Source organism: Capra hircus, chromosome 10, assembly GCF_001704415.2.
Source record: "Capra hircus breed San Clemente chromosome 10, ASM170441v1, whole genome shotgun sequence".
Classification (NCBI taxonomy): domain Eukaryota; kingdom Metazoa; phylum Chordata; class Mammalia; order Artiodactyla; family Bovidae; genus Capra; species Capra hircus.
Window position 1 is genome coordinate 87,172,516 of NC_030817.1, and position 25,507 is coordinate 87,198,022.

The 25,507-nt window shown below is 39.5% G+C and overlaps 1 protein-coding gene across 3 annotated transcripts in view; it reads left to right on the plus strand.

Annotated features, from left to right (window-relative positions):
- AAGAB (alpha- and gamma-adaptin binding protein) overlaps positions 1-25,507 on the plus strand; it is a 71,491-nt gene that overhangs the window by 3,021 nt on the left and 42,963 nt on the right. For 2 of the 3 annotated variants that reach the window (XM_005685143.3, XM_005685144.3), the window contains exons 2-4: positions 17,831-18,021; positions 18,152-18,248; positions 18,582-18,671. In XM_005685143.3, coding sequence (XP_005685200.1) covers positions 17,831-18,021; positions 18,152-18,248; positions 18,582-18,671 — 378 coding nt within the window. Of the gene's footprint in view, positions 1-11,754; positions 11,855-17,830; positions 18,022-18,151; positions 18,249-18,581; positions 18,672-25,507 lie in introns of all 3 variants that reach the window. The other variant, XM_013966777.2, reaches the window with a different exon arrangement.

Sequence of the window (25,507 nt, forward strand, 5' to 3'; positions counted from 1 at the left end):
ATATTTTGTTAGTTAATGCATTCCTTATCAGGACCTGCTGTCCTAAGATAAGCTTGCAAGTGGTACTATCTTGCCTGCCCAGGGCAGGCAGTTTCTGTTGGTGTTTCCCCTAACAGTTTAAGAATTTGCAGACACAGTCATTTCTTGAAGGAGCTGATTACCTGTAGTTGGTGAATGATAATACTGTACTTTAAAATATATTAGCATCGGTGGAAATGAAATAAATCCTGTAAAACAATCCACTTTATTTCTGTATATAAAATGTTTCTTGGATAGCTTCTATGTTGGTTAAAATTAGATAACCTTTCCTTTGTGGTTCCATTAGTGTTTTATAGTGAAAAATAAGGACAATTGATGAAGAGATTAGTTGAATAAGGAAAAGTGAACCATAAAAGAGAGATTTTACCCAGGTTAATGATTTGGGTAACCGTGGTAACATTAGAATGTAGTATTTGCTGAGTTTTGATTCTGTTTTATACTTAAAGATGGAGTCATCACAGTTTGAATCTAAGTTTGGCATAAAAGATGGAGACTACCATAATGAATGACTTTTCATTAAGTGTTCAGTGACATTAAGCCATAGTATGGTTTTGGACTGAATCTGAATTTACCTTTTTGGGAAGATTTGGTTTCCTTCCATGCATTAGGAAGGAGAACATTTAGGGTTTCTCCAGTTTCTTTCCTTCAATATTTGATCTATTTCATTGCTTTTAACCAATGATGGAAAATATTTCTTAACCAAATAACCAAGTTTATTTAAGTATTCATGAAATAAAAATCAGTATGCTGCCACTACGGGTAAAGTATGGACTTCGTGAGAAGCTTTTTTCATTTTGTCACTCAGGGGCCTTATGCGCAGTTTTCTGGGTAGGTATCTGACATTAGATAAAAGGGGCATTACTGTTGTAGATTTTTAAAGGGGAATGAAGGTTCCTGATGCTTGTACAAGGCTATATGTGGTGTGAGAGCAAGTGTCTGTACCTCCAGGCCAGACCTCTTTCCACCTCACACATGTTTATATGAACATTTTACTTTTATTCTGGAAAAGTGTATTCTGATATTAAGAACGGAGCTAGTCTGTGTGCCAGTTTGTTGTTAGTCATTAAATCGTGTCCGACTTTTTTGCGACCCCGTGGACTGTAGCCCGCCAGGCTCCTCTGTCCATGGCATTTCTCAAGGAAGAATACTGGGGTGGGTTGCCATTTCCTTATCCAGGGAATCTTTCCAATCTAGGGGTCCAACCGGTGTCTCCTACACTGGCAGATAGATTCTTTACCACTGAACCACCAGGGAAGCCAGTTACTGTAGCTAAAATGATGGCTAAGAGACTGTTCCTGTCTTCAGGAAGGATGTGGTCAAAGTACATGCTCCACCTGTGAAAATATTAAATGTATTAGTAGATACCTAAGTCTTAACATCTTATTTTACTTTCCTAGAAGAAACTTTCGATAGAAAAATCCCATTTGGTTTTAATATATGTAATGCATATTTAGCAACTGTAAGCCATTTAGGTTCTACACCTAAACTTTTGGAGCAAATTTTTTTCTTCCTGTGAAATGTGGGAATTTGGAGATCTTAAAATCAAGCATTTTTATGTATATCAATACTCTTCCCAAACATGTTTTCACATAATTCAGTTTGGTTCTTGTATCCCCGTGAATTAACAAAGTCAGAAAATTTGAATTTTAAAAATGAATAAACTGTGGCTCAGAAGCACTTGGTGAGTTGCCTAGATTGCTGAAGTACCAAGTGTGGAGGATATGTTCTCTTTCGGGATTTGTGTGCATGGGCTGTGCAAATGAAATATGTTGAAATTCCTCAACAATCAGAATTATTTAAATTTAAGGTGGTTGCATTGAAGAGAGAAGATTAACTCTAAAAGAAGGTTTTAAAATATGCTGACATTTCCATTTAGAATGGTTGAAGTCTTAATTCTGAGTGAAGGGAAAAAAAGAAATCATTGCCCAAAGCATCTGTATTTTAAATAGAGTATGTGCATGCCTAATAGTCTTTAACAGTGTCTGGATTTTTTTCCCCTCAATGGAGGGAACCCATAGTACACACATTGTATATATCAGTCAGTTCTGATATATAAAATTAACATTAAAATTAAAGGGTTGTTCCACATCATGTCTAACAGCATCCCTTCTAAATGTGAAATTCTAAGCATTGGTTATTTTTATGTTAGATTATATAATTCAGTTCAGTCGCTCAGTCATCGTCAACTCTTTGTGACCCCATGGACTGCAGCGCGCCAGGCTTCCCTGTCCATCACCAACTGCTGGAGCTTGCTCAAACTCATGTCTGTTGAGTTGGTGATGCCATCCAACCATCTCATCCTTTGTTGTCCCTTTCTCCTCCTGCCTTCAATCTTTCCCAGCATCAGGGTCTTTTCCAGTGAGTCAGTTCTTCTCATCAGGTGGCCAAAGTATTGGAGTTTGAGCTTCAGCCTCAGTCCTTCGAGTGAATATTCAGGACTGATCTCCTTGATGATTGACTGGTTGGATCTCCTTGCAGTCCAGGGGACTGTGAAGAGTCTTCTCCAGCGCCACAGTTCAAAACCATCAAAGTTTATATAATGCTTTTTTTTTTCATGTTTATCTTTTGAAAACTGAAAAATCAAGCCCCATTTTAAAGTTGCAGTAGACACTTCACTTGTAATAAAGAATCTGACGTTTTGTATTTGGAATTCAGATGCATTTTTACCCTGGAAACAACCTGCTGGTCCTCAGGTTTCTACAGCTGTGGAACCAGGTAGCTCAATTATAAGATGGAGAAACTAGACTTTGGGGAATTACACAGGCAAAGCTGGCCATCAGGCTGCCCACTGCTGCATTTGGAAGCATTCATTCTGTGAAACTGGGAGTTTGTTCTAGGTCTGTTAGACTCCTACAGTTTACAAAAGATCTTAAAGTAATTTACCAAAGAGAACATTCCTAGTTCGGGGAAGGGGCTATTATACAACGTAGCCAATGTTATCTATCAACAGAATAGGGATAGGAGCTTGTGACTTCTAATTTGGGTTTTCCTGTAGCAGCTGGAGGTATTCTGAATGGAATCTTTAGTTTACTCTGGGAATAAGTAATAATTTTTGCTTAAACAAAGTTGCTTATTTTGTTGTGGTAGGATTGTGTATTTCCAAGTCTGTATTTTCCTCAGAGGAAGAAAGATTGGGCCAGGAAAATTTCCCATGAGGATGATTTCAAATGGTAGTGGAGGAAATTTGATTTGTTTTCAACTATAATACTGAATATATTTAATTTTCAAATAACATTAAAAGAAGGCTCAAGATTTTTATCTTTATTGAATGAGGAATATTGTCATCAACCTTAAGATTAAATACAAGTTCACATCCTCTCCAGACTCAAAGGGGACTTAAAACACGTTCATATTATCTTTCTGTGTGTCTGTGTGTGTGTATAGGTGTATGTAAAATTAAAGCTCAAAGAGATTGTGGTTTTCTAAGTTTGTTTGGGCCATAAAAGTTGGGGAGCCAAGATTCAATTCTATCTTTTGTGTATATGAAATACGAACTTTTGGTGACCACAGCTGTCTGTCTTCAAGGTGAATTGAGGGACAGGAAAAATTACAGAAGATTTTACTATGACATTGAGAACTTTTATGGTTCAAATAAGTTTATACCTTTTCTTTTGTGATAGTTGGAGCCTTAGTAGATGAACTATGGTAAGTTAAATAATAAATGAAAATGCCTCTGTTGTTGCCCAATTTGTTTTTTTAAGCCATTGAGTAGAGAATTTGTATGAAGTGCTTGACTAATCGTTTAGCCATTGTAGATGAGTTAAATGATTATAAGGTGTTTGTCTTCCCAGTAACGGAGGTTGGGGAGCAGGAGGAGAACAGCAGTGGGGAAGGGTTGCGCATCAGACCATGGTGCACAAAACCGTTCATGATACTGAGAGTACTGCATCTTCCTGGAGAACTGAGTGTGTCAAAACTCAGACCTTTCTTTCTGGGCCACTCAATGGCTTATTTTTGCGCAGCAAAAGGTAAAAACATCCAGAACATATGCAGTTGTCATTTGATTTAAACAACTTGCTGCCTTTTGCCCTGAATAATTTTTTAGCAAATAGTAACACTCAATAAATAATGAAATCTGATATGAAACCATTTTCTTTTAAAGCTATAAGTATGAAAATTGTTTTAAATATGTCTGGCAAGAATGAGAATCCTGGACATGACATTGTATTTATGTTGGAGCCAGTGCACAAACATTTCCCTGATAATTACTTATCCAAGAAGCAAGACTAAGGTATATTAAGACAGAGAGGATTGCTGTGGAACTCTTAAAGAGCCTTTGTGATGTTTCAGGTTCAGTAACAAATGACCTATTTAGGGTTTAATTTTGTACATAGACCTGAAAGCTGGTTCTACACAGGGGTAAAGTAGTATCGTACCTGAATCAAAATCAGTATGCTCAGAGCAGAAAAATGAGCAGGATCATTGGGGAATAACACTGTTATGCTGATGTAAGAGAATTACCATTCTGTCTGAAGTCTGCTGGGGTTTTTAGGACTTTTGTGGGGAAAACATTTGTGGATTGAGCACTGAGTTCTACCCACGTCCTAGCTACCTGACTTTAAGCAGGTTAATTTCTCATCCCACAGACACTTAACTGTCTTTGCATGTCCTGTCATTGTTCTCAGCGTCTAAATCCTGTGCGTTGGTCACCTACCTTTTCCATAAAGTGAGAGCATTATCGCCCAGTTTCCGTGATTTTCTTCCAAGCCCCTTTATTGGGGTGTAATTTAAATGCTGTAAAATCCACCTGTTTTTAAGTGTAGGCCATTCCTCTCGTCCTGGAAGGAAACCTAACTGTTCGCAGTCATTCCTCATTCCCAGCCCCAGCTCTGCGCAGCCACTAATACACCTCCCACCACTATGCAGTTGCCCTTTCTGGACATTTTATATAAAAGGAATCATGCAGTATGTGGTCTTTTGTGCCTAGCTTCTTTGACTTAGCTTGATCTTTTTGAGATTCATCCCTGTTGTAGCATGTACTTGATATTCCATTGTATGGCTTGGTCACATTTTGTTTACCTGTTGTTCATCAGGTGGTAGACATTCGGTTGCTTCCAGTTTTTGGCTGTTATGAACAAATGCTATGAATAATAATAATATGAATGCCGTTGTGGACTTTCTAAGAAACTGTTGTATTCTTTTATGAAACTGCTGGACTCTTCCAGAGTGGCGGTACCATTTTACCTTTCCCATCAGCAGTGTGTGGTGGTGGTTAATCTCTTAGTCGTGTTCGACTTTTGCGACCGCAGGGATTGCAGCCTGCCAGGTTTCTCAATCTGTGGGATTTCCCAGGCAAGATGACTGGAGTGGGTTGCCATTTCCTTCTGCAGGGATCCTCCTGACCTAGGGATCAACCCGCATCTCCTGCATTGCAGGTGGATTCTTTACCTCTGAGCCACTGGGGAAGATGTATGAGAGTTTCAGTTTCTCCACATTTTTGACAACAGTTGTGTTTGTTTGTATTTCCAGTTAGTATTTTCAATTTCATTCTAGTGGGAGTGAGGTAGTGTCTCGTTGTGGTTTTAATTTGCGTTTTCTTAGTAACTGACGATGTTGAGAATCTTTTCATGTGTATATAGTCCATTCATATATCTTTGGTCAAAAGTTTATTCAGATCTTTTGCTCATTAAAAAAAAATTGAAGTATAGTTGAATTACAATACAATGTTGTGTTAAACAACAGCAAAGTGATTCAGTTATATATATATATATTTCAGATAATTTTCCCTTATAGGTTATTATAAGATATTGAATATAATTCCCTGTGCTATCTTGTTGCTTACCTATTTTATGTATAATAGTTTGTATCTGTTAATCCTGTACTCCTAATTTCTTTCCCCTCTCCCTGCTTTGGTAACCATGTTTGTTTTCTATGTCTATGAGTCTATTTCTGTTTTGTATATAGATTTGTTATTATTTTTGAGTCCACATATAAGTTATATTGTATAATATTTGTCTTCCTCTGGTTTCACTGAGTGTAATATTCTCTAGGCCTGTCTATGCTGCTGCAAATGGCAATATTTCATTCTTTTTTATGGCTGAGTAATATTCCATTATATATGTATACTACATCTTTGTAAGCCAATTGTCTGTTGATGGGCACTTGGGTTGTTTCCATATCTTGCTTTTTTCCCATTAAAAAAACCTTTATCTTCTTATTAATGAATTTGTAAGTACTTTATGTATCCTAGATACAAATTCCTTATCATGTATATAATTTGTGACTATCTTCTCCCTTTCTGTGGCTTATCATTTGGTTTTCTTCATGGTATCCTGAAATGCAGAAATTTTAAGTTTTGATGAAGTCCGATTTACTGATACCTTAGTTTTCTTTTTCTATGATCCTTTGACCGTGTGTTGTCCAGTTATGATTTTGACCTGTTTTGAAGAACCTTTGGGTACTGGGATGTTGGGTCTGTTACCTTTGTAATGTTTTTCATTGGACCAAGCTTATTTTCAATGCATGCATACCGGGACTACAGAATAAATGTTCTTCATTGAATTTATTCTGTTTTGGGAGGTTCATCTCAAATATGTTTACCTTCTTTCAGAATCAGTTAACATCTGCTGCAGATTCTGTTGTCAGCTTGAGCTGACATCAGTATTTTTGGTGTGAGGTTTTATTATGTGATGCTGATTTGTTTATGAACATTACCATTTGAGTATAAAAATTATTTTCATCTCATAATTGTCCTGTTCAGGCTTATGTGTTCTTCAGAAAACCACCATTTATAAATTATTTTCAAAACATCTAAGATTAATTGCCAGATAGTTTTTACGGTTAAAAGAATTAAAGAATACTTTTAAGATAGGTTTTTGATCAGATGCAAATGAATGGCATTTATGTCTGGGGTGGGAGGTTACTGTGCCTGGCTGTAAAAGGGCTAGCTTCAGTTCTGTAAGAAAGAATAAAACCAGCTGTGCATTCCACAACTTCTGTTTTGTTTCATGAATACAGTTAAGTCAGAGCCACAAGTTCTTTTGCTTTAAATTAGGGTTTTTGAACATTAGCAGTGTTGACATTTTGGACCGAGCAGTTCCCTGTTGTGTGGGGCTGTCCCGTGCGTTGTATTCCTGGCCTCTGCCCACTAGGGGCCAGTAGCGTCCCCCTAGTTGTGACAGCCAAAAATGTCTCCAGGTGTTGACACGATCGTCTCCCAGTAAAGAATCACTGCTTTAGATGTGTATCTCAAACTCTGAGAAGAGGAATGGAATTCAGAGAAGTCCCCTCCTTTCCCCAAATATAAGTAGGACTTGTCTGTCAGCTGTGCCACTGGCATTGATAAAGTGGTCTTTGCAAGAAGCCCATGAAGCTTAGAAGCTGGTGGTTCTTCCTTGGTCCTCCTAAGGCACTTCTCCATAATCTCTCTCCCCTACCTGCCAGCGTCTTTATGTTCTTTTGTGCATATTGCTCTTTCATGGGCAAGCAGAGACACCCCCACCCCTAGGTGTTTTTTCTTGTTAACTTTTAAATTTTATATTGGGGTGTAGCTGATAAATGACGTTGTGATGGTTTCAGTTGGACAGCAAAGGGTCTCAGCCATACATATGTATCCGTTCTCCCCCAAGCTGCTGTCCCATCCAGGCTGCAGCATAACATTGGGCAGAGTTCCCTGTGCTGTAGAATAGGTCCTTGTTGGTTATCCATTTTAAATATAGCAGTGTGGACTTGTCCATCCCAAACTCGCTAACTGTCCCAGTTATTTTAACCTGAAGATGTGGTGACCGTTTCCAGATGGGTATTGGAAGAAAGTGAACTTAAGGAAAAGGAGGAGGACTGAGTTGGGTTTCCTCTGCTTCCACTTTTAAAACTTCCGCTGTGATACAGAAAGCCCTAAAGCATATGGAAATGGAACTTTAGAGAGTGACCAGAGAGGATTGTGTGAGGAAGAGGTAATTAAGTGTTGTGAGCAAACCAGAATCGCTGCACTCTTGTTAAAGCCGGCAAATATTGCTTTAACTCAGTCCAGTTCCTCTTCTCAGCCACTTACTACTGCTCCACTGATGGAGCTGTCATCTACACGCAGACGGATGTTGCATTTATCTGCACCGGGAGGCTGCAGGATGATTACTCAGAGAAGCACAGATAAGAATTTCCCGACATTTGTCTCTGTAAAGTCCCAGCCCTAACCTTGCAGTTTTAACCTTTAAATAGCACACAGACTCCAAAGGCCCTTTCCACTGCAGCAGTGTGAGCTGCTCCTAGTGACTGGGGAATCATCTGGTGGTTAATGACGGCTACAGAGTTTTTGACAGAGCACCACCCACCTTATACAACGTTCTCCTGAAATTGTGGTTATGAAATGGTCACTGGTTGCAACGGCATGGAGCCATTCTGATCTTTAAAGATTTCTGGCTTTCCTTCTCGCTGGTTAATGAAAACCCTGGCTGTCATATATGTTCCCGAATCACATTTTGCTCAATTCTTCTCTATCATAATGGTTGCTTTCCCCTTCAGCTGACGTCAGACTCCGCTGCCTCCTGTAATTTTCCTAATTGCTTTCTCTTCTGTCTCAGTCTGCACAGTAACAGTGGAAAAGAAAAATTCAAGAAGGCTGACTTTGGGGAGGGAGGGGCCCGGGCGGCTTAAGGGAGGTGGTTACTTCCTAGCTAATGTTTCTTACCCACTCTCCTCAGTGCGGCGTAGCTTGGCCTTTCAGAGTCAGGAGTGCTCTCACATGTGCAGGAGCTGAGCTGAGGAGGAGGACTTGGATTCGACTGAGGGCCTGCTCTGTGCCCGGTGCCCGCCTGGGCTTCTTGTGCATCATTTTATTTAATCTTGAACACCCCTTTGAGGAGTGTTTTTGTCTCCTGTTGCAGGCGAGGAGCTGACACACAGAGAGGTTAATTTGTCGTTCTCACCCAGGGCTGGCATTCAGATACAGGTCCCTCTGACCCTAGGTCTGTGCTGTCTTCTTTTCCTGGCCTTTTCAGGCTAGTAGTACTGTCATCTCAAAGGCAAAGGGAAGCGGCTGTGGGTCCCCAGAGTAGTGTGTACCATGAAAGGCACTGGTGTTGGGGGTGGAGATTACAGTCCTCAGCTGCAAAGGCAGTTTCAGGTCCGTGAGGAAGAATAAAACTAACTATTCTCAGAAGAGTACTGCTTTCTGGAAGGATCATCTTGGCTTGAAATGGTAGCTACCACTTCCCTCAAGGCGAAGAAAATATGATTTAACTACTGGACGACTCTTTGCAAAGAATATCATGATTAATTAAGTGCCCGTTAATTCTGCTGGTATTAAAAGTGTCTTTAATTGTCCGACTGAAGGAGACAGGAATAATCTTAAGAGAGTGTCAGTTGCTTGAGTGCACTGATTTGGTCTCTTTTGGCTGGAGTAGATAGAGGAAAAGGAGTAAGGTAGAGGTTATGTTTATATGTATGTGTGTTTGAAATTGGATATTTGTGCTGCTTGAGAAATTTGCCTTGAATCTGCAGTCTGCTTCTTAGTTCACAATAAAGAGAATATTAACCTCTTATTGATTCTAAACCACAGAAAGCTACTTGCCTCCTTTCTTTCACGATTCCTTTTCAAATTTATACTTTTTTCTGAGGGAAGGAATATCAGAAAAGATGGGAAGTAGTACACAGAGGGGCAAGATAGAAGAAGGAGTCTTTGAGTTGCTGGCCTGAAACTTCTTTGGCTTACAGTTGTCTTCAACTCTTGAATCTCTTCACTGACTTCCCGTGTGGGAGGGACTGTAGGGGAAATAAATTCCCCCCCAAAGTGAGAAATAAGTAGGAGCTTCTGGAGAAATGATGGCTGCGTAAGTTTCTCAACCAGGGAGGGAGATTTATACTGTGCTTAAAGCTGGGGGAAACGTTTATACCTGCTACTGGAACCGATTTGACATTTAACTTCTCATCTAAAAGCATTACGAATTAACTGTTTGAAGCTGTGAAACCATTTGTAGTAACAGACCCGGCAATTAATCACCTAGTATTTGTCTCTTAAAAAATGATGTGTTACAGCTCCACCGGGTGGCTGCCGGCAGTGTGCGAGAGACAGGCCACCATCCTCCAGGAGGAGGGAGAAGCTGCTCTTGATTGCGTTTGTGCATCATTTTGACTCCATCAAAATCCAGTCGAGTGCAGGGCTTCCCAGGGAGCAGGGCTTCCCAGCTGGCGCTCGTGGTAAAGAACCCTCCTGACAATGAAGGAGGTGTTAAGAGACATGGGTTTGATCCCTAGGTTGGGATGATCCCCTGGACGAGGGCATGGTAACTCAATCTAGTGTTCTTGCCTGGAGAATCCCTTGGACGGAGGAGCCTGGGGGGCTACAGTCCATGGGGTCACAAAGAGTCAGACACAACTGAAGCAACCTAGCGTGCGTGTAGGGCAAAGAAGAGAGACCATGGCAGGTTTTTCTAGGAAGTCTGTCTGGCAAAAAACTCCCACAAGATCACTGTGACTCATTTTTGACATATAAATACCCAAACCCGTAGACAGTTTTCTGATGGGTTAGTTGTACCTCTCATGTCTTTGGGTATCCTCATTCTGGCTGTTGTTTTTGGTTTTCATGAAAAGGCAGAGGATACTTAGACCCACAGTTGATTTTAGCTTGTGGCTGTTAGACACCTGAATGTGACTTAGCTCAGATGCTAAATATTGTGGTGTGTAATGGCCACAGTGGAGTAGGAGAGATGCTGGTGACCTGGATTCTGTTTTAGGCTCTGCTCCTATTAGGCAGGTGGCTTTTTTTTTTTTTTTTTTTGGTTGTCAGTTTTCTTATCTGGAAATGAGTGAATTATACTGACCATTTCCATAAACTCTTAGTGCATTTGAGTGGTTTTTGCTTTAATTTGAAAAAGAATAAACTCATTAAACACTTGAAACCAAATATAAAAGATGAAGGAGAAAAGCTATGCTTAGTGTAGACATTTACATTTTTTAAATTAAACTCTGCATTATGATATTGATGATGATAACTAGAATGAGCCAGTCTTGACTTTTCTATCTCTAGTTCTAATACAGCACAGATGTGATGATAAAGCCCATATGCAGCCTTGCTGAAAGTATCAGATGAGACATGAAATGTTGAAAAAAAATCTGATAAGTAAATTGAGCCATCAGGTTGTTTTAGGCAGCACAAAGAATGAAAACAAAACAAAAAAACCCACTCAGCTCCTGAATCTTTGAAAGGTGAAATTCATTTTTCCAACTTATTGGTGCTGCTGCTGCTAAGTTGCTTCAGTCGTGTCCGACTCTGTGCGACCCCAAAGAGAGCAGCCCACCAGGCTCCGCCGTCCCTGGGACTCTCCAGGCAAGAACACTGGAGTGGGTTGCCATTTCCTTCTCCAATGCATAAAAGTGAAAGTGAGGTCGCTTGGTCATGTCCGACTCTTCACGACCCCAAGGACTGTAGCCTACCAGGCTCCTCCGCGCATGGAATTTTCCAGGCAAGAGTACTGGAGTGGGGTGCCATTGCCTTCTCCAATGTAGAGAAAAGAGAAAGAAATAACTTCTTTCTACATGTTAAGTAAATACCTTCTTGTTTGAAAATCAGTGACAGTATGTAATTGGAATTTTAGAAGCACTGAGTAACACATTGTCCTCTTGTGTTCTAGACATTTATTAACAAAACGAACCATCCTTAAATGGATCCAGATATTCTGTATTGCAGTTTGTGAAGTATATGACATCCTCATTGATTTAATTTTTTCATGTTAGTTGAAGACACTGATTGGAAAAAAAAATGTAATCCACATTGTATTCCAGTGTCTGACACTACAACCGATCTAGGAAATATCAAGAACCGGCTGTAGCGGTGCTGGTAGGAATACTGGTCCCCGGCTCCTTCTGCTTCCCCTTAACAACAGTAAGTTCATCACTGTACTCCTTTAGCTTCCCCAGTTAAAAAAAAAATGTCAATTCATTATTTTAAAAAATTACCCATGAATGAAGACTGATTGCATATGGTGGCTTGTCTTACCCTTAAAAAAAATCAGTTTATACTTTTTCTTGCTACACCCCTTGGTTCAGTGGGCGTTCTTCCATGTGTGCTTTTATTGGCACATTGCTATACCACCTGCTTGAAGTTTGAAATGTTAGTTTTGGATGCAACATTGACTTTGATCTAAGAGTTCTTTGTTTGTTTTTTTTTTCTGCAAGACATTTATATGAAAGCAGAATCTTTGATTTTAGTAACTTATGTGTTCTTCCTGCTGCTGATTTCTTAACTGTGCTTGTCATAATGTCTGTTACGGGACCACTGTGGCATTATTGATAATTAATAAAAGATTATAACTTGAGATAGAAATTAAGCAGAAAGAACTACTGATTTCTTAAAGAAACAAGGTAAACTCTGATTTTCAAATAGTGGCACAGACCTTCTGTTAATGTGAGAATAACAATTCTAGTTTTGGTGAAAATTTTTAGAAGGTTAGTTTCAAAATGTGCCTTATGGCAAAGGTAAATTCATTTGAAATTTAATTTTTCGTAATTAAAAAGTTTTGTTTTCAGCAGGCCGGTTCTTAATAACCACGTGATGAAGTTTGCTAATGAAAGAATGCATGTTCACACATATATGCTTTATATATTATATGTTATTCCTAGCAGTTTGGGAACTAAGTAATCTCTACATATCTTTGTTGAGCAGAAACTATGGCAGTGTCCCAAATATATATAATCCTACGTCTGGCATTTTAAATTTAACTTCTAGTTTTCTGTGTCCTGCTAATTGTGAGTTTGAGGAATATTTTTTAAAATTTATTTTGTTCAAGTATAGATGATTTTATGATGTTAATTTCTGCTGTACAGCAGCGTCATTCAGTTATACATATATCAGTTCAGTTCAGTTGCTCAGTCGTGTCCGACTCTTTGTGACTTCATGAACTGCAGCACGCCAGGCCTCCCTGTCCATCACCAACTCCCGGAGCTTGCTCAAACTCATGTCTGTCCAGTCGGTGATGCCATCCAGCCATCTCATCCTTTGTCGTCCCCTTCTCCTCCTGCCCCCAGTCCCTCTCAGCATCAGAGTCTTTTTCCAATGAGTCAACTCTTTGCATGAGGTGGCCAAAGTACGCATGAGTTTCAGTTTTAGCATCATTTCTTCCAAAGAACACCCAGGACTGATCTCCTTTAGAATGGACTGGTTGGATCTCCTTGCAGTCCGAGGGACTCTCAAGGTATATATATATATATATACACATACATATATATATATTATTTTTCATAATCTTTTCCATTATGGTTTATCAGAGAATATGGAATATAGTTCCCTGTGCTATGAGTAGAACCTTCTTTATCCATCCTATATATAATAGTTTGCACCTGCTAATCCTAAACTCCCAGTCCCCCTCTTTCCCACCCCCCCATTTGTATCACATTTTAGAATCTGCGCATGAGTGATGATATATGGTATTGGTCTTTTTTCATGAATTATTTAGTATGATCATTTCTAGTCCCTCCATATTACTGAAAATGGCATCATTTCATTTTTTTTAATGCTAGAGTTCCATTGTGTTATGCACCACGTCTTCTTAATCCATTCATCTGTCGACAGACATTTAGATTGTTTCCATGTCTTGGTTGTCGAGAATAGTGCGACTATGAGCATAGGGGTGCATGTATCTTTTCAAATTATAGTTTTGTCTGGATAGATATCTAAGAGTGGGATTGCTGAATCCTATGGTAATTCTATTTTTATTTTCTGAGGAACTCCATACTGTTTTCCATAGCAGCTGCACCAACTTACATTCCTCCCAGCAGTGCAGGAGGGTTCCCTTTTCTCCATACCCTCTATAGCATTTGTAATATACAGCCTTTTTAATGGTGGTCATTGTAGTTTTGATTTGCATTTTTCTTAATAATTAATGATGTTGAGTGTCTTTTTATGTGTTTGCAATCTGTGTGTCTTCTTTGGGGAAGTATTTGTTTAGGTCCTGTGCCCTTTGTTTGATTGGGTTGTTTTTTTGTTATTGATTTATGTGAACTGTTTGTATATTTTGGAAATCAAGAACTTGTCAGTTGCATAATTTGCAAATATTTTCTCTAAGTCCATAGGCTGTCTTTTAGTTTTATTTATGGTTTCCATTGCTGTACAAAAGCTTGTAAGTTTGATTAGGTCCTGTTTGTTTAGTTTTGCTTTTACTTCTATTGCCTTGGTAGACTGATTGAAGAAATGCAAGAAAAGCAGAATGGCTGTCTCAGGAGGCCTTACAAACAGCTGTGAACAGAAGAGAAGCAAGAAGCGAAGGAGAAAGGGAAGATACACCCATCTGAATGCAGAGTTCCAGAGACTAGCAAGGAGAGATGAGAAAGCCTTCCTCAGCGATCAGTGCAAGAAATAGAGGAAAACAGTATAATGGGAAAGACTAGAGATCTCTTCAAGAAAATTAGGGATACCAAGGCAACATTTCATGCAAGGATGGGCTCAATAAAGGACAGGAATGGTATGGACCTAACAGAAGCAGAAGATATTAAGAAGAGGTGGCAAGAATACACAGAAGAACTGTACAAAAAAGATCTTCATGACCCAGGTAATCATGATGGTGTGGTCACTGACCTAGAGCCAGACATCCTGGAATGTGAAGTTAAGTGGGCCTTAGGAAGCATCACTGTGAACAAAGATAGTGGAGGTGATGGAATTCCAGCTGAGCTATTTCAAATCCTAAAAGATGATGCTGTGAAAGTGCTTCACTCAATATGCCAGCAAATTTGGAAAACTCAGCAGTGGCCACAGGACTGGAAAAGGTCAGTTTTCATTCCAATCCCAAAGAAAGGCAATGCCAAAAAATGCTCAAACTACCACACAATTGCACTCATCTCACATGCTAGTAAAGTAATGCTCAAAAGTCTCCAAGCCAGGCTTCAGCAGTACGTGAACCGTGAACTTCCAGATGTTCAAGCTGGTTGTAGAAAAGGCAGAGGAACCAGAGATCAAGTTGCCAACATCTTCTGGATCATTGAAAGAGCAAGAGAGTTCCAGAAAAACATCTATTTCTGCTTTATTGACTATGCCAAAGCCTTTGACTGTGTGGATCACAATAAACTGGAAAATTCTGGAAGAGATGGGAATACCAGACCACCTGACCTGCCTCTTGAGAAATCTGTATGCAGGTCAGGAAGCAACAGTTAGAACTGGACATGGAACAACAGACTGGTTCCAAATAGGAAAAAGAGTACGTCAAGGCTGTACATTGTCACCCTGCTTATTTAACTTATGTACAGAGTACATCATGAGAAATGCTAGGCTGGATGTAGCACAAGCTGGAGTCAAGATTGCTGGGAGAAATATCCATAACCTCAGATACACAGATGACACCACCCTTATGGCAGAAAGCGAAGATGAACTAAAGAGCCTCTTGATGAAAGTGAAGAGGAGAGTGAAAAAGTTGGCTTAAAGCTCAACATTTAGAAAACTATGATCATGACATCCAGTCCCATCACTTCATGGCAAATAGATGGAGAAACAAGGGAAACAGTGTCAGACTTTTTTTGAGGGGGCTCCATAATCACTGCAGATGGTGACTGCAGCCATGAAATTAAAAGACGCTTACTCCTTGGAAGGAAAGTTATGACCAACTTAGACAGCATATTAAAAAGCAGAGACATTACTTTGCCAACAAAAGTCCGTCTAGTCAAGGCTATGGTTTTTCCACTGGTCATGTATGGATGTGAGAGTTGAACTACAAAGAAAGCTGAGTGCCAAAGAATTGATGCTTTTGAACTGTGGTGTTGGAGAAGACTCTTGAGAATTCCTTGGACTGCAACGAGATCCAACCAGTCTATGCAAGAAAATCAGTCCTGAATGTTCATTGATAGGACTGATGTTGAAACTGAAACTCCAATGCTTTGGCCACCTATTTCAAAGAGCTGACTCATTGGTAAAGACCCTTATGCTAGGAAAGGTTGAAGGCGAGAGGAGAAGGGGATGACAGAGGATGAGATGGTTGGATGGCATCACTGACTAAATGGGCATGGGTTTGGGTAAACTCCGGGAGGTGATGCACAGGGAGGCCTGGCATGCTGCAGTCCATGGGGTCGCAAAGAGTCGGACACGACTGAGCGACTGAACTGAACTGAGGCTGATCTAAGAAAACATTGTTATGGTTTATGTCAGAGAGTGTTTTGCTTGTGTTCTCTTCTACGAGTTTTATGGTGTCTTATATTTGCAGCTGTAAGTCATTGAGTTTATTTTTGTGAATGGTGTGTGGGTGTGTTTTAACTTCATTGATTTGCATGTGACTGTCCAGCTTTCCTAGTACCACTTGCTGAAGAGACTGTCTTTTCTCCATTGTACATTCTTGCCATCTGTCAAAGATTAATTAACCGTAGTTGTGTGGATTTATTTCTGGGCTCTTTATTCTGTTCCATTGATCCATATGCCTATTTTTATGCTAGTGCCTTTCCCTTTGGGTTGCTGTAGCTTTGTAATATTGTCTGAAGTCTAGGAGGGTTATGCCTCCTGCTTTGTTCTTTCCTTGAGGAATATTTTATATCTTCATCTTGTTGTTTTAGTCACTAAGTCATATCCGACTCTTTTTGCAACTCCATGGACTATATAGCCTGCCAGGCTCCTCTGTTCTTGAAATTTTCCAGGCGTGACTACTAGACTGGGTTGCCATTTCTTTCTCCAGGGGATTTTCCTGACCCAGAGATCAAACCTCCATTTCCTGCGTTTCATGCAGATTCTTTACCACTGAGCCACCTGGAGGCTCATATGTATGTTCATCTTAGTATGTATTAAAAAGGAGTTTGTGGCCATTTTGCCATATATTCTTATAATAACCCAGTTAGTGGCGGGCCATTTTAGATCTCTAAGTTCATTTCCTACATCTGTGTAGAATGAAGATTGTGCATTTGGGTATGAGAGATGGGAGTTTGGGTTAGAACAATTTCTGGTGTCTCTTCCGGTTCTAAATATCACAGGACTTTATAGAAGCAGAATGCTCCAGTGGTCCCATGACCACAGCTGTATTTGTTCATCATTGACTTGGCTTTTACTCGAAGAATTTTGAAAGTTATACCCTTACTATACATGGATTTCTGAAAGATTTGGTTCTCTCCTAAATCATTTAATATTCTTGGCTCTTTTATATTAACATTTGGCAAAAGTGTCTTTGTCAACAAGAATTTGAATTGGCTTCCAACGACTCTAACAAGGCTGAATATAAATGGAATGGAGTCATTCATCAGTATCCATTCTTTTATTTTATTAGTTAATGTGACAGCGTTTGGTGTAGGGACTGTGTGTAGCCCTTCCATTTTGTTAATGGTTAGCCTTGCTGCCACCTTCCTTTTAGCTTGCAGTGAGTACAGAATAGTTAAATATTCTTGACTTTTCTTAGTCTTTCAGCTGCCATGAAGTATGTAAGCAATAAAATAAATGTAACTGTTAGATTTTCTCTTCTACACGCCCTGTAGTGAGTGTTTCATTAGACGACTGTTTTGTGCTCTAGTACTGTCTAATCTGGTCACAGTAGCTTTCATATTCTCTTTTTGGCTGCTCCAGGTGGCATGAAGTATCTTAACTCCCTGACCAGGGATTGAACCCATGTCCCCTGCATTGGAAGCGTAGAGTCCTAACCACTGGACCTTCAGGGAATTCCCTAGTTTTTGTATTCTTAGAGAAAAATGCCAGTTAATTGAATTAAATTATGTCACTATTACAGTCAAATTATCAAAGAAGAAAATGGCATAATAAATAGGATCTGCTTTGAAAACTTCGAAATCCTTGCCTAAAGAGAAGCAGCGGAAGTAAATGCCTTTTTAATATGGTATTTTACTGAGAAGCTTGACCAGTGTATATTGATTTTGCACTTTCCATGGTAATGTTGTGTCATTTATTTAGATATTCTTGGAACAGAAGATGTTGTTGTGGAAGTGACTGCCGATGATGCTGTGAGGTTTTATCCCTGGACCATCGATAATAAATACTACTCAGCAGATATCAATCTGTGTGTGGTGCCAAACAAATTTCTAGTCACCGCAGAGATTGCAGAGTCTGTCCAAGCATTTGTGGTTTACTTTGACAGCACACAAGTAAGATTTTGTTTTCCTTGGACCTTGAATAAAAAATTATTTTGTGCTTTTTCTTTCCCCTTTGCATTTTCTGTGAGTTCTCTTAATGTCTCTTTTTCTGTTTTTGTTCGTATATTTTTTATCCCTCTAGAAATCTGGTCTTGATAGTGTTTCCTCCTGGCTTCCTCTGGCAGAGTCATGGTTACCTGAGGTGATGATCTTGGTTTGCGATAGAGTATCTGAGAACGGTAAGGCACAGCGGTAGGTGGCACGTATGTTTGCCATTCCTTGGTAAACAAAACGTTGGTTTCCTTAGCTCAGAGCAGTATGTCTTGTATGAACAGTATGTTTAGTATGATTGTGCTACCTTACAAAAATATCTTCAGCTTTTTCTCTTGCAGTATTTAATTTTTTAAGAATGGACACTTGGGGTTTGAAAAGTCATCTTTTAATTTATTTTGGATGCCTTTAGAATAACGTTGACATTAAAGATTAACACTTTGTGGAGAGTGTTGCAGTGACATTCATGTTTTATTTATTTATTTTTTTGTTTATGAAGAATCTTTTACATGTTATTTTAGGTGTAAATCGACAGAAAGCTCAAGAGTGGTGTATCAAACATGGCTTTGAATTGGTAGAACTTAGTCCGGAAGAGTTGCCTGAGGAAGACGGTAAGTATTTTTATGTCTGGAGAAAACATAGATTTTGTATTAAGAGATGAGAGATTATTTTAATTCAAGGAAGAAGAATCAAAGTGAAATTCAAAACACGTTATTTTTCCCTAGCTTTTTGAAAAGATTTATGCAGAATCCATTGATGCAGTCTGACTGTTAATCGAATAATCCATTGATTTGGTTTTACCACCCACTTTAGGATGTTTGACATGTTTATTTTTCTTATGGATAGAGATGTCTACCTTAAATCTCAGTCATTTCCCCAATCTCGTATCCTTTCTTTGCTGCCAAAAAAAGAGGGTTTGGCCTAATTCATAGGTAGTTATAAAGTTTATGTTTCTTGTTTTGAATTTCTAGTAACCTGAGGCTGAATGCCTAGGGACCCTAGGGGCATGTCAGTGCTATTTGTACGTCTTTTGGAACCACAAATAGACGCCCAGTGTCTCCCCGCCCCTGGGCGGGGATGTAGTAACTCTGTACTTACCTTCCTTTCTCTGTATTTTAGACCTTCTATTTCTTTCCCCTCTTTTTTCCCCTTCCCCCATGCTTCTTCTCATATTTTTCCTTCCAAGTACAACTGTGCTAGCTACTGTGGAGTCTACCAAGATAAGGCAGTTTTGGCCTCCAAAACCTTATAATCTGGTACAGGAAATGCAACTTGTATACAAGTTACTGAATACATGGGACTTCCTAAGTATTATAAAAAATATAAATCATGGTGCTATGGTGTTTCAGAGATCAAAGAGGTTATTGTGCTTCAGAAGTTCAAAGAATGCGTTGGCACTGTGAACTCGCACTTTTAAGCTAATCCATGGGAAAGAAATAGAGAAGGTACTGGATTTAGAGCTAGAGGACTGGTGGGGAGATGCTAGTTGTTGCAAAAGGCATTCTAAGTAGGGCAGCCAACTTGAATTAAAGTGCATAGAGAGGCTAAAAGTAATCATTATGTGAAACCTTTTTTTTTTTAAAAAGAAATTAAGAAACACTTTTCTATATTCTGACTTAGAATTTTTTCCAAAGTGTTGTTACCTTCAGGAATAAAGCCCCACCAGAGAAAAAGAGGACAAAAATGAAATCAAAGGGCTGATTTTTCTCCCTGTACATTTTTTAGAATATTGGAAATTATTAAGTATAATTTCTCTTCCATGTTTTTCTAGAATTCTTGAAACTTGTACCCTGTTTTACACGCTAGCATGCGTGTGATTGCTTATTTCTGGCGCAAGAATGTTCTCTTTTTCCTATTGTCCTTGAGAATCAGCATTTGAGTCATTTTATCTGTTTTCATTTTGGAATCTCTGCTCCTCTGTCTTGCTATGCTGCTCCCTTACCCCTTGTCTGGATAATGCTCCTTTTTTAAAAAACATTTATTCATTTTTAATTAGAGGATAATTGCTATACAGTATTGTGTTGGTTTCTGCTGTGTGTGTGTGCGTGCGTAGTCGCTTAGTCGTGTCCAGCTCTTTGCGACCCCATGTAGCCTGCCAGGCTCCCCTGTCCATGGGGATTCTCCAGGCAAGAATACTGGAGTGGTTTGCCGTGCCCTCCTCCAGGAGATCTTTCCAACCCAGGGACCGAACCCAGGTCTCCCTCATTGCAGGTGGATTCTTTACCATCTGAGCCACCAGTGAAGTCTGGTTTCTGCTATACATCAACATAAATTAACCATAGTGAATAATGTTCTTGTATTCAGCATAATCTTTTTTTTAATTATTCAGTTTTGTTCCTTTATTATGATTTTGTGTCTTGTATATAGACTTTTTTTTTTAATGGTTGTGCCGCACAGCTTGCAGGATCTTAGTTCCCTGCTGCTGCTGCTGCTAAGTCACTTCAGTTGTGTCCGACTCTGTGCGACCCCATAGATGGCAGCCCACCAGGCTCCCCCATCCCTGGGATTCTCCAGGCAAGAACACTGGAGTGGGTTGCCATTTCCTTCTCCAGTGCGTGAAAGTGAAAAGTGAAAGTGAAGTTACTCAGTCCTGTCTGACTCCCAGCGACCCCATGGACTGCAGCCTACCAGGCTCCTCTATCCATGGGATTCTCCAGGCAAGATCAGTGGAGTGGGGTACCATTGCCTTCTCCCTTAGTTCCCTGACCAGGGATCGAACCCTGGCCTGTGGCAGTGAGAACGTGGGGTCCTAACCACTGGAGTGCCAGGGAATTCCCTAACTGAGCTTAAAAGTAGATTTCAACATATTGTCTTTAGGTGAATTAACTAAAACCTTCCTAGAATGTTTCAGTGCCAATTGTTTGCATATACCCTCATTTATTGGCATGTATTATTCCATATACTCTCATTGTTTATTGGCATGTGTTGTTCCCATATACCTTCATTGTTTTTTCCCATGTATCCTCATCCCATATACCCTCATCATTTCCCACATATACCCTCTCGTTTATTGGCATGTATTATTCAAACATCAATACGAGACTTTATCTTTATTTATATTAAATTAATCTTAGTGATTCTAATTCTTTATTTCTGCTCATATTTTTGGCTCCTGGTTATATATCATCTGAAGTGTTAGTTATTTTTTCAAGACTTGAATCACTGAAAGTTAAGATAAACATAGCTTTTATTTCTTCATTTAAACACTGATGATGGTAAACTTGTCTTTGTTGAGTATTTCCGGTTTAATCCTTCCTATATTTCTGTTAGGTTGGTAGGATGGTATTTAAAAGCCTCTTGTCTTTTAGGCACTATGTTAGTTTAAGTAGTGAGAATAATGAATTCAGTAAGACATGACTCCTGCCTTCAAGGAGTTTCCAGTTTAGAGGCAAAGGTTACACCAGTGAATCATCAGTTCCAGTGCATCTGTTCCATGGGAAAGGTACACAGAGTGATGTCATCCCCACTGTTCTTTGAGAATAGCATGAGTGATTTGCCCTTAATCAAATAGCTAATAAGTTACAGAGCCTGGCTTCACATTCAGATCTTATGACTTCTACTTCTGTGCTGTTTCCCCGTTAAACCACCCAGGACTGGGCCAGGCCACTAGAGACAGGTTCTGTACGGACTGTGCTCTGTAAACTCTTAAAAAACTTTTTAAACCACATGAAAACTTTTAGATTCTGCTGCTATTTTCCACATGAGTATTGTAAGACTCAGCTGAAGGATTTTGATTTCCTTTGTGCACACTCATATCTACATTGTAGATAAGAATACTGCCTTATTATTGGTATGCTGACTAGGATTACTGCCCTGTTATTTTTACTGTCAAATTCCAGAAGGAAGACAGTACCGATACCGAACTAATTAAACTAAGTTGACAGTGTTTGTGGTTTTTTCTTTCTTTTTTTAAATGACCCCTTGCCTGTCTCTTATGGTTATAGTAATTTCACTTCTCACTCTTAAGCTATTTCTCATCAAGAAATTGTTATCTAGATATCTATTGTAAACAGTAATTATCACTGTATGGTTCCCAATGAGGAAAGCTGGGGCATTTACTGGATTTTATAGCATATCAAGAGGACCTTTCCTGCCCTTGGGAAACTCATTGTTTATGAATAGCCAAGTTTGGTATTTCTAGTACAGTCCCAGGATTGTGTAGCCAAGTTTGGTATTACTAGTACAATCCCAGGATTGTGTAATTGATGGAAGCTAACATTTTCAGAGGAATATAAGTGGATTCCATTGGTGAGATAATGAGGTTGACTTTACTGTATAAACCTTTATACTGTGTGTTTATTTAATTTAGTTTCTGGAATATATTTTAATTAAAGTCGTGGCTCAGACAGTAAGGAATCTACCTGCAGTGCAGAAGACCCAGGTTTGGGCCCTGGGTTGGGAAGATCCCCTAGAGAAGGAAATGGCAGCCCACTCCAGTATTCTTGCCTGGGAAATCCCATGGACAGGGGCTACAGTCCACGGGGTAACAAAGAGTCAGACACAACTGAGCAACTACACTTTTCATAGCTGATTTACAATGTTGTATTAATTTATGCTGTACAACAGAGTGATTCAGTTGTGTGTGTATATGTATGTGCTGTGCTTAGTTGCTCAGTTGTGTCTGACCCTTTGCGACCCCATGGACTATAGCCTGCCAGCTCCTCTGTCTATAGGGATTCTCCAGGCAAGAATACTAGAGTGGTTTGCCATGCCCTCCTCGAGGGGATCTTTCCAACCCAGGGATCAAACGCAGGTCTCCCAGATTGCAGGTGGATTCTTTACTGTCTGAGCCACCAGGGAAGCCCAAGAATACTGGAGTGGGTAGCTTGTCCCTTCTCCAGGGGAACTTCACAACCCATGAATTGAACCCAGGGTCTCCTGCATTGCAGGTAGATTCTTTACCAGCTGAGCTACCAGGGAAGGCGGGGGGGTGGTGTGGGTGTGTGTATACAAGAATATGTATGAGTATATATATGTATATTCTTTTTTATATTATTTTCCATCATGGTGGAAAATATCTCAGGATATTGAATATAGTCCCCTGTGCTATACAGTAGGACTTTGTGGCTTATTCATTCTCTATGTGATGGTTTGCTTCTGCTAACCCCAGCCTCCCACTCCGTCTCTTCCCCCACCCCGACCCCCTTGGCAACCACAAGTCTGTTTTTGTTATGTAGATATGTTGACTTGTGTCATATTTTAGATTCCACATAAAAGTGATATATGGTATTTGTCTTTTTCTTTCTACTTTACTTTGCTTAGTACGGTAATCTTTGGGTCCATCCATGTTGCTGCAAATGGCGTTCTTTCCTTCTCTTTGGTGGCTGAGTAATATTCCATGGTGTATACAGACCACATCTTCTTTACCCATTCCTCTCTCTGTGGACATTTAGTTTGTTTCTATGTCTTTGCAGTTGTATATAGTGCTGCTGTGAACATAGGTTTGCATGTATCTTTCTGAATTATAGTTTTGGCTTGAGTATATGCCCAGGAGTGGGATTGATGGATCATAAGATGAGTCTATTTTTAGTTTTTGGAGGAACCTTCATTCGTTTTTCACAGTGGCTATACCAGTTTGCATTCCCAGCAACAGTGGAGGAGGGTTCCCTTCTCTCCACACCCTCTAAAGGCAGTAATTGCTATTTGAAGACTTTTTAATGATGGCCATTCTGATTTGTGTGAGGTACTACTTTGTTGTAGTTTCGAGTTGCATTTCTCTAATAATTAATGACGTTGAGCATCTTTTCATGTGCCTGTTAGCCATCTGTCTGTTTTCTTTGGAGAAAAGTCTGTTTAGGTCTTCTGCCCGTTTTTTGATTGGGTTTTTGTTTTTTGTTGCTGTTGAGTTGTATGAACTGTATATGTATTTTGGAAATGAAGCCCTTGTCAGTTACATCATATGCAAATATTTTCTCCCATTCTGTAGGTTGGCTTTTTATTTTGTTTCCTTTGCTTTGGAAAAGCTTATAAGTTTAATTAGGTCCCATTTGTTTATTTTTGCTTTTATTTCTATTGCCTTGGGAGACTGACCTAAGAAAACATAGGTTTTATGTCAGAGATTTATGACATAAAATGATTTATCTCAGAGAATGTTTTGCCTATGGTCTCTTCTAGGAGTTTTATGGGGTCTTGTCTTATATTTAGGTCTTTAAGCCATTTTGAATTTATTTTTGTGTATGGTGAGAGGGTATATTTTAGCTTTATTGTTTTACGTGTGGCTGTCCAACTTTCCCAGCACCGCTTGCTGAAGAGACTGTCTTTCCCCATTGTATATTCTTGCCTCTTTTGTTGAAGGTTAATTGACCATAGGTGTGTGGGTTTATTTCTGGTCTCTATTCTGTTCCACTGACGCATATTTCTGTTTCTGTGCCAATACATGCTGTTTTATATGCTTCTAAATTGTGGTGGGAAATATCTCAGGATACTGAGTTTAGTTTCCTGTGCTGTACAGAGGGGCCTTGACGTTTTCCATTCTGTGTGCAGTGGTTTACTTCCACTGACCCCAGCCTCCCACTGCACCCCTCCTCCCACCCCGCTGGCAGCCACAGGTCTGTTCTCTGTGTTTTTGTTTTGTAGATACGTTATGCCTCCTGCTTCGTTCTTTGCCTTCAGGGTTGCTTCTGCAATCCTGGTCTTTTATGGTTTCATATACATTTTAGGATTATTCTGGTTCTGTGAAAAATGACATGGGTAATTTAGTAGGAATTGCATTAAATTTGTAGGTTGCTTTGGGTAGTGTGGGCTTTGTTTTGGGGTATGGTTGCTGTATAATGTTGTGTTAATTTCTGCTGTACAATGGAGTGAATCAGCTCTGTGTATCAGCTATATATCTTCTTCCTCTTGGACCTCTCTTCCACCCCCACCTTTCCCCATTCCATCTGGATCATCAGAGAACACTGAGCTGAACTCCCACTAGCTATCCCTTTTATACATGGCAGTGCTCACATATCAGCCCAGTCTCCCAATGTAGTATGGATATTTTAGCAATATTAAATCTTCCAATCCAAGAGCGTGGGACATCTTTCCATTTCTTTGAATCATCATTAAAGAACATTTTAAAAGGAAGTGTGTGTATCACACAGAACCCTCCCAGACCTCAGATAATACAACATGCTAAGCAAAGTAAGTCATAAAGAGAAAGGCAAATATCATATGATATCCCTTACATGTGGAATCTGAAATACAATACAAATCAACACGGTCCACGTGTTGCTACAAATGGCATTATTTCACTCCTTTTGTTGGCAGAGTAATACTCCATTGTGTATGTAGGCCACATCTTCTTGACCCATTCTTCTGTCTACGGATATTTAGGTTGCATCTTTAATTTCCTTTATTAATATTTTGTAGTTTCTAGCATATAAGTACGTCTTTTACCTCCTGGGTGAGATTTATTCCTAAGTAATTTTTTGGATGCGATTTTAAATGGGATGGTTTGTTTACATTC